General features: G+C 49.6%; 1 protein-coding gene across 1 annotated transcript in view; it reads right to left on the reverse strand.

Moving 5' to 3' along the window:
- Nucleotides 1-13,188, reverse strand: part of LOC140417892 (uncharacterized) — a gene marked incomplete at its 5' end in the record, with an annotated part of 33,775 nt that overhangs the window by 16,111 nt on the left and 4,476 nt on the right. The window contains one exon of the mRNA XM_072501323.1: nucleotides 7,442-7,461. Coding sequence (XP_072357424.1) covers nucleotides 7,442-7,461 — 20 coding nt within the window. The remainder of the gene's footprint in view (nucleotides 1-7,441; nucleotides 7,462-13,188) is intronic.

Consider the following 13,188-nt stretch of genomic DNA (forward strand, 5'->3'; position numbering starts at 1 on the left):
CAGATTCAAAAACATCTTTTCCGCTGTTCCCAGACTCCTAATCGACCCTCTTATGGACTGACCTGATCTCTTCACACATCTCCTCCACTGAGTCGTGCTACACTCCTGTATACTTCACCGGATGCCTGTGTCTATGTATTTACATTGTGTATTGATGTTTGCCCTGTGTATTCTCATGTATGGAATGATCTGTCTGAACTGTACGAAGAACAATACTTTTCACTGTATCTCGGTACATGTGACAATAAACAAATCCAATCCTCACCATTGAGGTGATAGTATTTCTAATCAGTAAGGCTACTCCACCCACTCTGCCATATTCTCTGACCCCCCTGTAAACTTTATAACCGGTATATTTGGTACCCAGTCCAGACCATCCTGCTACTTGTTTTTGGAACTGTATTGAGTTCCCCTGAGGCCTTCCTCTCCCCCACCATTTGTTAGTTTAAAGTCCTTCTGACCTCCCTATTTAGCCTTTCCACGAGGACACTGGCCCCAGATCGGTTCAGATGGAGACCGTCCCAACGGCACAGATCCCCCCTGTCCCAATACTGATGCCTGTGCCCCATGAAATGGAACCCCTCTTTCCTGCACCACTCCTTTAGCCACGTGTTTACTTCTCTAATTTTCTCATCCCTATGCCAATTTGCACGTGGCTCAGGGAATAATCCAGAGATTATAATCCTTGGGACCTGTTCTTTAATTCTGTTCCTAATTTCTGATATTCCCAAACAGGTCCTCTTTCCTAGTCTTGCTGATACTGTTTGTCCCAATGTGGACCACAACAACTGGATCCTCCCCCTCCCTCTCCAATATCCTTTCAAGCCGGTTAGAGATGCCCCTCACCCTGGCACCGGGCAGGCAACATACCATGTGGGACTCTCGCTCCTGCTTCCAAAGGATGTTATCAGTTCCCCTAATTATAGAATCCCCAACAACTACCACTTCCTCCCCCCGCTTGAATGGCCTCCTGTACCAGGGTGCAGTGGTCAGCTAGCTCATCCTTCCTACAGTCACTGCTCCAATACCCTGCCCCTCCGAGTCCGCTCCCTGGAGACGAGGTATTGGGGAATGAGAGGAAGGAATGTTCCATAGAAACTAGAATTCTCTGTTCTGAATTTCTATCCTGTACTGAGTGTTGACTTTGAAAACTCCTTTTACAGATATTACAAGAGGAGGAATTCCAGACAGAAATCTCAATTGTCACGTCTCGGTCCCACAGAATCACTCGATACCTTGGGATCTGAATGTCACCGGCCTTTGAATCTAGAAGGAGAAATGTTTGCCGAATCTGTCAGCATCAAAATATTTTAAACATCAATGTGACTGGAAAAGCACGGAGACACACACACCCGAGCGAGAGTGTTCTAGAGCACTGACTGTGGAAAGAGCTTTAGACATTTACACAGCCTGAACGAACATTGCACCATTCACAGCAGGGAGAGACCGGACACGTGTTCTGTGTGTGGACGAGGTCTTAACTGATCGTCCATCCTGGAGGGACACGAGGAGACCCAAAACATGGAGAAACCGTGGAAATGTGGGGACTGTGGGAAGGGATACAGATTCCCATCTGAGTTGGAGACTCATCGACGCACTCACACTGGGGAGAGGCCATTCGCCTGCTCTTTGTGTGAGAAGGGATTCACTCTGTTCTCCAGACTGAAGAAACACCAGCGAATTCACACTGGGGAGAGGCCATTCACCTGCTCTCAGTGTGGGAAGGGATTCACTCAGTTAACCCACCTGCAGAGTCACCAGCGAGTTCGCACTGGGGAGAGACCGTTCACCTGCTCCCAGTGTGGGAAGGGATTCACTCAGTTATCCCACCTGCAAAGTCACGAGCGAGTTCACACTGGGGAGAGACCGTTCACCTGCTCTCAGTGTGGGAAGGGATTCACTCAGTTCTCCAATCTGCAGACACATCAGCGAGTTCACACTGGGGAGAGGCCATTCACCTGCTCTCATTGTGGGAAGGGATTCGCCCAGTTATCCCACCTGTGGACTCACCAGCGAATTCACACTGGGGAGAGACCGTTCATCTGCTCTCAGTGTGGGAAGGGGTTCAGTGAGTCATCCAAACTGCGGACACATCAGCGAGTTCACACTGGGGAGAGGCCATTCACCTGCTCTCAGTGTGGGAAGGAATTCACTGACTTATCGAACCTGAAGAGACACCAGCGAGTCCACAATGGGGAGAAGGCAATCACGTACTCTGAGTAGGGGAAGGCAATTAGTGATCCATCCCACCTGCAGACACACCAGCGGGTTCACACTGGGTAGAGGCCATTCACCTCTGTGTTGGAAGGGAATCCATGATTCATCGCACCTGCTGAGACACCAACAAGTTCACAAGTGATTACAAGGGCTATTGCTGTTATTGTTTCTGCTCTCAGTTACATCCAGGACTGTATTTTGTTCATTCTGTCAGTTAGTCACTGGGGAGGGTTGTAGGGTTTTGTTCTGCTCGACTTGGCAGTCCTATGGCTTTGCCTCCAGATGGCTGATGCTCTTTGAGCCTTGTTGCGAATACCTGGTATCAAATTTCACATGGATCACAGAGTGAGGCGGTGTTTCGAAGAGAGAAGATATTCAGTTTTCATTTCTGTTTGGATCCCCCTAAATCATGCCACATTGCCATGAAGATGGGCATTGGTGGTTACATGTTTTTTGTTTAATTTATCTGGGTGAACACCCAATCAGGGTATGAGGGACATGTTGTCTGAGGTAGACTGGGAAACCACATTAAATGGTATGATGGGAGACAGACAATAGCTAATATTTTCAGGCATTATTATTCATCTACTGGGGAGTCAGTTAGCTCAGTTGGCTGGATGGCTGGTTCATGATGCAGAGTGACTCCAATAGCAGGGATTCAACTGTCGTATTGGCTGAGGTTAACCATGAAGGGTCCACCTTCGCAACATTGCCCCTCGCCTGAGGTGTGGTGACCCTCAGGTTAAACCACCAGTTGTCTCTCTCTCTCGCTCTCACAAAAGGGAGAGCAGCCTATGGTCTTCTGGGACTTTTGCAACTCATTTCACATATATACACCAAAATTGATTCCTTTGGGGAAAAAAATCCAACAGGAAAAGTGATGCAACCGCGGCTAACAAGAAAAGTTAAAGATTCCATTAGATCAAAGGAAGAGGCTCATAAAGTGGCCAAAATAGTAGTAAGCCTGAGGATTGGGAACTGAATGAGATTAATAAGTAAAAAAGTAGTCCTGGAGAAATTAATGTGGTTGAAAGTTAATCAGCCCTCAAACGTGATGCTCTACATCCCAGAGTGTTGAAAGAGGCGGCTGTAGAGATAGTGGATACACTGGTGATCATCTTTCACAATTCTATAGATTCTAGAATGGTTCCTGCAGATTGGAAGGTGGTAAATGTAACCCCACAATTTAAGGAGGGAGAGAGTAAACGGGGAACCACAGACCCATGAGCCTGACATCAGAAGGTGGGAAAATGCTACAATCTATTAATGGGGCGGCACGGTAGCACAGTGGTTAGCACCAGGGACCCGGGATCGATTCCAGGCTTGGGTTACTGTCTGTGCGGAGTCTGCACGTTCTCCCCGTGTCTGCGTGGGTTTCCCCCGGGTGCTCCGGGTTCCTCCCACAAGTCCCGAAAGACGTGCTTGTTCGGTGAATTGGACATTCTGAATTCTCCCTCGGTGTACCCAAACACGTGCCGGAATATGGCGACTGGGGGATTTTCACAGTAACTTCATTGCAGTGTTAATGTCAGCCTCCTTGTGACAATAATAAAGATTATAATTATACTATTAAAAGAACTCAACCCATGTCAATAGAATTTGGTTCACATGAATTGATATCTTCAGTCTGGATAGGCCCAGTGGACCAGGCTATTCTGGGTCTGGATATTTTATCCTAATTGAATTCTCCCTTAAGCTTTGAAAATGGGAAAGTAACATGGTTATCAGAATCTTCAGGAAAGATCAGCTTTATGAACATCCAATGTGGCAAAAGATAAGAATGATTGTGGCCAATTACAGATGGAACCAGCATCATTCACTGGTAATGTTCCACCGTGTACCAAACAATACCCATGAATCCGTCCTCAACCGAAGGGATTTTACCCACAGTAGAGCAACTGGAGGAAAGAGGGGTGTTAATTAAAACACGCAGTTCGTCAAATAGTCCAGTTTGGCAAATGGTACAGAGCGTCTGACCATTGACTACTGAAAGGCAAACCTATATCAATCTGGGATCCACCTGTGTTCCAGTTAAAGTCTGGAATGTTTAGATGGGATTAATAAATTGATCACTTTCTCCTGGAAATATTTACATCCTGGTCCATGAACTTTGTTTTAAAGAAATCCACATTTGAAAGCTTGGACACAACATGAAATATCAGCATCATAACAGGGCAGATAAGACAGACAGACACTCACTTTGATCTTCAGAGTATCCGAGAGTTAAAAAAATGTGACATGATTTTGGGATCCCGGTGTGGATGTGCAGTTGTGATTTGTTCCATGTGAAAAATAACAAGCCTAAATTCATGGTGAAATGGACTGAAGACCGGGTCCCAAACACACAGCTACTGGAGACACAGCAGGAGATGAAATGGTTAATGTGGCCAGGGGATTGAGACACCATTGTGACATCATCAAGACAGTGACACACACTCCAGAGAGAAACTGACTTGAAAACAATCAGGATAGAATTAAACACACTGGACATGGGCAAAGTGGGAGTGAAATTAAAGCGATAATGTGACAATGAAGGGCTTGGGAGAAATAATACTGAGTAAGAACTGTCCACAAGTTGGCCGGGGGTAAAGAAAAGAGCTAGAGAATCTTTTACATCCATGTTTGATCTGTTGCTTGAAGCATCTGTCCTTATGCACCAGTAACCTAGAACACACCGCACAAGAAGAATATATGGAGTAGATGTTACCCCAGGCGGAGCCAGAACAGAACTGGAAAATATGGGAGTTAAATTGAGTGAGGATTTGTGGAGAGAGTTTTGTAAATTCTTAATGGGATGTGGGAGTCGCTGGACCAGAATTTATTGCCCTTGAACTGAGTGGCTGCTCGGACATTTCAGATTTTAACCGGGTCTCCCCGATTTCTAGTCTCTGCCACAAGGGGAACATCCTCTCCGCATTCTCTCTGTCAATTCCACTCAGGATCTCACGTGTTTCAATAAGATCATCTCTCATTCTTCTCAACTGCAATGGATACAGTCCCAACCTGTCAAACCTTTCCTCAGAGGATAACCCCCTCATTCCAGAATCTGGGAGTCAACCTCCTCTGAACTGCTTCTAATGCAATTATCTCATTTCTGAAATAAGGAGACCCAAACTGTACACAGTGCTCTAAATATGGGGCGAGATTCTCCGTCCTGCGGCCCCCCCGCCAGCAGCGGCCAATGGGGTTTCCCATTATTGCCAGCTCCACGTCGTCTGGAAATCCCCGGGTGTGAGTGCGCTGCCGGTGCAATGGAGAATTGCCAGTGGAGAATCCAGCCCATGGTCTCACCAAGGCCCTGTACAACTGCAGCAAAACACCCCAACTTTTATATTCCAGTCCCTTTGCAATAAATAACAATATTCCATTCAGCTTCCTAATCACTTGCTGTACCGGCTGGAAGGGCCCTTTCTTTTCATAACCTTATTTCCCCTTTCTTTTATTTCTGCTGTTACATTTTGTCCATGGATGATTAATGGACATGTCACTTTAAGGCAAGAAGCCTGTGTCTTTAATTCAAGCAGAAGAATCCAGGCATCTGTGCCGGTTTAAACTGGAGCTGCAGATCTTTAGGCACCAGTGTGAGAATTGGGGTTGGGACTCGGTTTGATTGATTCGCTGGTGGCCACTGAATTGGCCCAAAAAGCTGTGCTCCGAGGTAACAGGCGGTGATTGGATCCCATCCCACTGGGATGTTTTTCAGAGTGCCAAGCTTTCAGCTTGATTCTAGCAGCACAAGAGGCATAACTGACTAACTCTCTCTCCAGAAGGCAGCTGTGAGTGCTATCTCTCTTCCCAGATAGCCTGTGGGTGCTGTATTCCTGAAACCATGGAGACCTGAATACAAACTAAAAACTAAAAGGAAAGTTTGAACAGAGGTGAGGTGCCTCTCCATAAAAATGTGAGTACTGCATTTCTAAACTGCAGAGAACCTGAACAAATTAATCTACAAAGAAGATCACTTCAGGCTGTAAACTGAAGACTTTAATCTGCAAGCTTGCTGTGAAGAAACGTGTGCTAAAAAACATCATCTGAAAAAAAGAATTTATTTCACTTATGATTTTATCCCTTTCCACCCCTCTGTGTTTGTCTGTCTGTGTGTGTGTATAGAGGCTGGGGGCAGATTAAAGTGGGAATTAGGAATTGGCTTATTGTAAATCAGTTGTGTTTGCTGCATATTTTATTTTAGCTCTTGTTATAAATAAACAGTAATCGTATTTACATTTGCAGCCATGGTGACTGATTATTGGGCAGCCAAGGGCCAAAGACATAGGGTATTTTTATAAGAATTATTGGTCAATTCGCTTGTGCTGTGACTCCGGGGCACGTGGGGCTGGAATTGACCGTGCACTAGCCCAGGGTGTCGTAACACGGCAAACTTGTGATTCCTGTACCAGGACACCCAGATCCCTCTGTACCTCAGAGTTCTGCAATCTCTCTCCCATTTAAATAATGTGGACACATTCACATTTGCCCAGGTTATGCTCCATCTGTCAATTTGTTCCCACTCGCTTAACCTATTTGATGTCCTTTGCATTCTCCAAGTCCACTTGAAAAATTAATTTCCAATCCCTCTTTGTGTCATTAGCAAATGTAACCGCTTCCAACTCATTAATATAGATTGTAAATAGTTGAGGGCCCAGCACTGATCTTGTGATGCTCCACTTGTCACATCTTACCAACCCAAACATGACCCATTTATACCCACTCTCTGCTTCCTATGAGCTCACCAATCCGCTATCCCTGCTGACATGTTGCCCTCTACACCATGAGCTCTTATGTTGTGCAGAGACCTTTGATGTGGCACCTTGGGAAATACCTTCTGGAAACCTAAATAAACCACAGCTGCAGGTTCCCCTTTATTGACATCCCATGTTACTTCCTCAAGGAGATTTAATAAATGAGTTAATCAAAAGTGACTTCCTGAACCCCATTTTGTGTGTCAAAAGAAAAATCACATCTCCTCTACCACTCTGGTTCCTTTGCCAATCACCTTAGAGGGACTCACTTTCTGTTAAAGAGCCTGTCAACACTTCCGGGTGCGGCTATGCAGAGCTAGGTCGCATATTCGGTAGCTCCCGCTTGGAACAGACTTTTGGGCTCTTTTACAGGGCCCCCACGGCATTTGTTTGACATTTCCCGGTGTGGCAAGAAGATTGCAGCATTTCCCTGACAGTGTCCCCCAGGAATGTTGTGTCTTTTGGCTACCAGACCCGGCAGAGACAGTAAAAGATTTGGCTTTGGCTGCATGTTTAGACAAAAGCCTCTTCCAGCATGCAGACGGGGGAAGGGCAAGCTTAAAGCTGCAATCTGACTTGACTCTATCAAAGGTGAATTCTAGCAGCAGAGGGAACAACTGTGAAAAGATCTACCAAGGCCATTGAAGAAGCAGGGACGAGGCTTCCGGTGGCGGCCATGGAGGAGTAGGTCGCGCATTCGGAAGCTCCCGTCTGGAACTGACTATCAGACCTTTTTCAGGAGTTTCCATAGACTATTTAAACAGACCAGAAGTGTAACGGCCAAAGGAGCGGCACTGGAGCAACGGGAGAAGTGAGGGACAGAAAACAAAATGGCGGCGGCCAGGGACAAAGGGGAGCTGCAGGAGTTCATCAAGCGCTGCTTCGAGGAGCAGCGCGAGGAGATGCGCAAGGAGATGTTGGCGCCTATGCTTTCGGCAATTGAAGGACTCGGGATCACCCAGAAGGTCCACGAAGCTAAGATCCAGGAGGTACAGAAAAGAGTCAGTCAGAATGAGGACGAGCTCGTGGGCCTGGCGGTGAGAGTGGAGCAGAACGAGGCGCTACACAAAAGGTGGGCGGGAAGACTCGAAGACCTGGAGAACAGGTCGAGGAGAAAGAATCTGTGAATCCTGGGTCTCCCTGAGGGAGTGGAGGGGGCTGATGCCGGGGCATACGTGAGCACGATGCTTGAGGCGATGATGGGCACGAAGGCCCCTTCGAGGCCGCTGGAGTTGGACGGGGCACATCGGGTGCTGGTGAAGAAGCCCCAGGCAAATGAGCCGCCAAGGGCGATGGTGGTGAGGTTCCACCGGTTCACGGACAGAGAGTGGGTCCTGAGATGGGCCAAGAAGGAGCGGAGCAGTAAGTGGGACAATGCAGAGATCCGAATATACCCGGACTGGAGCATGGAGGTTGCAAAGCGGAGAGCGGGTTTCAACCGGGCCAAAGCGGCGTTGTACCGGAAAGAAGTGAAATTCGGAATGCTGCAGCCAGCGCGACTGTGGGTCACATACGAGGGCCAACACTATTACTTCGAAACGCCTGAAGAGGAGTGGACCTTTGTACAAGCCAAAAAGTTGGACTCTAACTGAGGGTTTGTGAGGGTAGGGGGGATGTTTGAGGTTTGATGTGTGATGGTTGTTGTATACAGGGGGTCAATCACGCGCAGAAAATGTTACATGGGACTGAAGGCAGACGTGGCCATGCTCCAAGAGACACACCTAAAGGTGGCGGACCAGGTCAGGCTAAGAAAGGGATGGGTAGGACAGGTATTCCACTCGGGACTGGACGCGAAGAATAGAGGGGTGGCAATATTGGTGGGAAAGCGGGTGTCATTTGAGGCCAAGACTATTGTAGCGGACAATGGAGGGCGATATGTAATGGTGAGCGGTAGGCTACAAGGGATGTGGGTGGTGTTGGTAAACGTATACGCCCCGAACTGGGATGATGCAGGATTCATGAAGCGCATGTTGGGGCGCATTCCGGACCTGGAGATAGGAGGCCTGATAATGGGAGGGGACTTCAATACAGTGTTGGATCCAGCACTGGACCGCTCCAAATCAAGGACTGGAAAGAGGCCGGCGGCGGCCAAGGTACTTAGGGGGTTTATGGATCAGATGGGGGGAGTGGACCCATGGCGGTTTGCAAGGCCGCAGGCCAGGGAATTTTCTTTCTTCTCCCATGTACACAAAGCCTACTCCCGGATAGATTTCTTTGTTCTGGGTAGGGCGCTCATCCCGAGGGTGGAGGGGACAGAATATTCGGCTATAGCCATTTCGGACCATGCCCCACACTGGGTGGAACTGGAGCTGGGAGAGGAGAGGGACCAACGCCCGTTGTGGCGGCTGGATGTGGGACTGCTGGCGGTGGTGTGTGGGAAGGTGAGGGGGTGTATCGAAAGGTACTTGGAGGCCAACGACAACGGGGAGGTGCGGGTGGGGGTGGTATGGGAGGCGTTGAAGGCAGTCATCAGGGGAGAGCTAATTTCCATTCGGGCTCATAGGGAGAAGACAGAGGGTATGGAAAGGGAGAGGTTAGTGGGGGAGATTTTGAGAGTGGACAGGAGATACGCAGAGGCCCCGGAGGAAAGATTACTTGGGGAAAGACGACGGCTCCAGACGGAGTTTGACCTGTTGACCACAGGGAAGGCGGAGGCACAGTGGAGGAAAGCGCAGGGGGCGACCTACGAGTATGGGGAAAAGGCTAGTCGGATGCTGGCACACCAGCTCCGTAAGAGGATGGCAGCGAGGGAAATAGGGGGAGTCAAAGATGGAAGGGGAGCCACGGTTCGGAGTGCGACGAAAATAAACGAGGTATTCAAGGTCTTTTATGAAGAGCTGTACAGATCCCAGCCCCCAGCGGGGGAAGAGGGGATGAGACGATTCCTAGATCAGCTGAGATTCCCGAGGGTGGAGGAGCAAGAGGTGGCTGGTTTGGGGGCACCAATTGGGTTGGAGGAGCTGAGCAAGGGTTTGGGGAGCATGCAGGCGGGGAAGGCCCCGGGACCGGACGGATTCCCGGTGGAGTTCAACAGGAAGTACGCAGACCTGTTGGCCCCGCTACTGGTGAGGACCTTTAATGAGGCAAGAGAGGAGGGGACCCTGCCCCCAACAATGTCGGAAGCGACAATTTCTTTGATCCTAAAGCGGGACAAGGACCCACTGCAATGTGGATCGTACAGGCCGATCTCACTCCTCAATGTGGATGCAAAGTTGCTGGCAAAAGTACTGGCCACGAGGATCGAGGACTGTGTCCCGGTGGTAATCCACGAGGACCAGACGGGATTTGTAAAGGGCAGGCAACTAAACACCAATGTGAGGCGGCTCTTAAATGTGACAATGATGCCATCGGAGGAGGGAGAGGCGGCGATAGTGGCAGCTATGGACGCGGAGAAGGCCTTTGACCGAGTAGAGTGGGAGTACCTCTGGGAGGTGCTGCGCAGGTTTGGGTTCGGGGTAGGGTTTATCAATTTGGTTAAGCTCCTTTACAGAGCCCCGATGGCGAGTGTAGTGACGAACCGGCGGAGGTCGGAGTACTTTCGACTGTACCGAGGGACGAGGCAGAGGTGCCCCCTGTCCCCCCTGTTGTTTGCATTGGCGATCGAACCATTGGCCATGTCATTGAGGGAGTCTAATAAATGGAAGGGTGTGGTCCGAGGGGGAGAAGAGCATCGGGTGTCGCTATATGCGGATGACCTGTTGCTGTACGTGGCGGATCCAATGGAGGGGATGGTGGAGGTCATGCAGACTCTAAGGGAGTTTGGGGAGTTTTCGGGCTATACGCTCAATGTCGGGAAGAGTGAGCTCTTTGTATTACAGGCGGGGGACCAAGAAAGAGGGATAGGGACCTACCGCTGAGGAGGGCGGAGGGGAGTTTTCGGTATCTGGGGATCCAGATAGCCAGGAGTTGGGGGACCCTACATAAACTGAATCTGACGAGGTTGGTGGAGCAAATGGAGGAGGATTTCAAAAGATGGGACATGTTACCGCTCTCGCTGGCGGGTAGAGTGCAGTCGGTCAAAATGGTGGTCCTTCCGAGGTTTCTGTTTGTGTTTCAGTGCCTTCCCATCGTGATCACTAAGGCCTTTTTTAAGAGAGTAGGCAGGAGTATTATGGGGTTGTGTGGGCGAATAAGACCCCGAGAGTAAGGAGAGGGTTCCTGGAACGCAGTAGGGACCGAGGAGTGTTGGCGCTGCCAAACCTGGGGAGCTACTACTGGGCAGCAAATGGGGCGTTGGTGACGGCACCGCTGCCGCTCTCGCCGACAAAGTATACCACGAGCCCAGTGGTGGCCGCAACGCTAAGGATCTGGGGCCAGTGGAGACGGCACCGGGGTGCAATGGGAGCATCGGTGTGGTCCCCAATCAGGGGTAACCACCGGTTTGTCCCGGGGAAGATGGACGGGGGGTTCCAGAGCTGGCATCGGGCGGGGATTGGAAGAATGGGGGACCTGTTCATCGACGGGACGTTTGCGTTTGCGAGCCTAGGGGCACTGGAGGAGAAGTTTGAGTTACCACCGGGAAATGCCTTTAAATATATGCAGGTGAGGGCTTTTGTGAGGCGACAGGTGAGGGAATTCCCGTTGCTCCCGGCACAAGAAGTTCAAGATAGGGTGATCTCGGGTGTATGGGTTGGGGAGGGCAAGGTGTCGGAAATACACCAGGAGTTGAAAGAAGAGGGGGAAGCGCTGGTAGAAGAGTTAAAGGGTAAATGGAAGGAGGAGCTGGGGGAGGAGATCGAGGAAGGTCTGTGGGCTAATGCCCTATGTTAATTCCTCCTCCTCGTGTGCCAGGCTCAGCCTGATACAATTTAAGGTGGTCCACAGAGCGCACTTGACGGGGGCGAGGTTGAGTAGGTTCTTTGGGGTAGAGGACAGATGTGGAAGGTGCTCAGGGAGCCCGGCAAACCATGTCCATATGTTTTGATCGTGCCCGGCACTGGAGGGGTTCTGGAGAGGAGTGGTGGGAGCAATATCTCAGGTGGTGAAAGTCCGGGTCTAGCCAAGCTGGGGGCTAGCAATATTTGGAATAGTGGACGAACCGGGAGTGCAGGAGGCGAAAGAGGCCGGTATTCTGGCCTTTGCGTCCCTAGTAGCCCGGCGAAGGATCTTGCTAATGTGGAAGGAGGCGAAGCCCCCCAGCCTGGAGGCCTGGATAAATGATATGGCTGGGTTCATAAAGTTGGAGAGGATTAAGTTCGCCTTGAGAGGGTCTGCGCAGGGGTTTTACAGGCGGTGGCAACCGTTCCTAGACTATCTCGCGGAGCGTTAGAGGAAGGTCGGTCAGCAGCAGCAGCAACCTTGCGGGGGTGGGGATGTCCTGGGAGGGGGGGGGGGAAGGGGGTACTGCCTGGGAGGGTGGATGAGCAAGAGATAACATGAAGGGTTTGCGAAACTGGCACGTACAGGTGAGGGCCAGTGTACAAAGCTGCGTAAATATATCATTTTGCCATGTATATATCTTGCTCTGCGCGATTTCTCGTTTTTTTTTGTTACGGGGGGGGGGGGCTTATTGTGTTAAAAAACTTTAATAAATATATTTTTAAAAACGAGCCTGTCAACCTCTCACCCACTTTCCCTGAACTACATCAATCTCATCATGAAAAATCCAACAAAATCAAATATTTTTACTGTTAATTGTTTATTAATGAAACAACATGGTTAAAAAAAAAACAGAAAATTACTTGAGGATAGATAGCAAGCAGAGTAAAAGGATGTTCACAATGTTCAGAACCCAAATGGTTTCTCTTTACTCTGTTCCCGTGACTCCCCACGTTGGACACAGGGGCACTGAATACCAGGGGTCACGTCACTACCAGACCTGGTCACCTCCTCCTGTGTCCTCATTGGTTGGAAGCCCATTTCCCAGTCAGTTCTCCAGCACCTTCCTGTCTCTCTATTAGTGCGACGCCCATGGCAGTTTCCCAACTGGGGTGCAGGCCCCGTTATACTCAACTAAATTCAGCCCTCAGCTCCATCTCCTGGCTGTCACTGACACGAGAAGTGAGCCAGAAAACTGCCTGAGGCTCAAATGGGAAGTCAAAACTTGTGGATTAGGATCTCTGTACAGATCAACAACTTTAAAAAAAAAATCAAGTCCAAGCCAACAATGTAAAGGATCACACAACAGGACTTAAGGGGCGAAATTCTCCTACCCGCCCCGCCACATTTCTGCGTCGACCGGCCGGCGGGAGTCTCCGTAACACCGGCCGGTCAATGGGGTTTCCCATTGTGG

The sequence above is a fragment of the Scyliorhinus torazame genome, chromosome 5 (assembly GCF_047496885.1).
Source record: "Scyliorhinus torazame isolate Kashiwa2021f chromosome 5, sScyTor2.1, whole genome shotgun sequence".
NCBI lineage: Eukaryota > Metazoa > Chordata > Chondrichthyes > Carcharhiniformes > Scyliorhinidae > Scyliorhinus > Scyliorhinus torazame.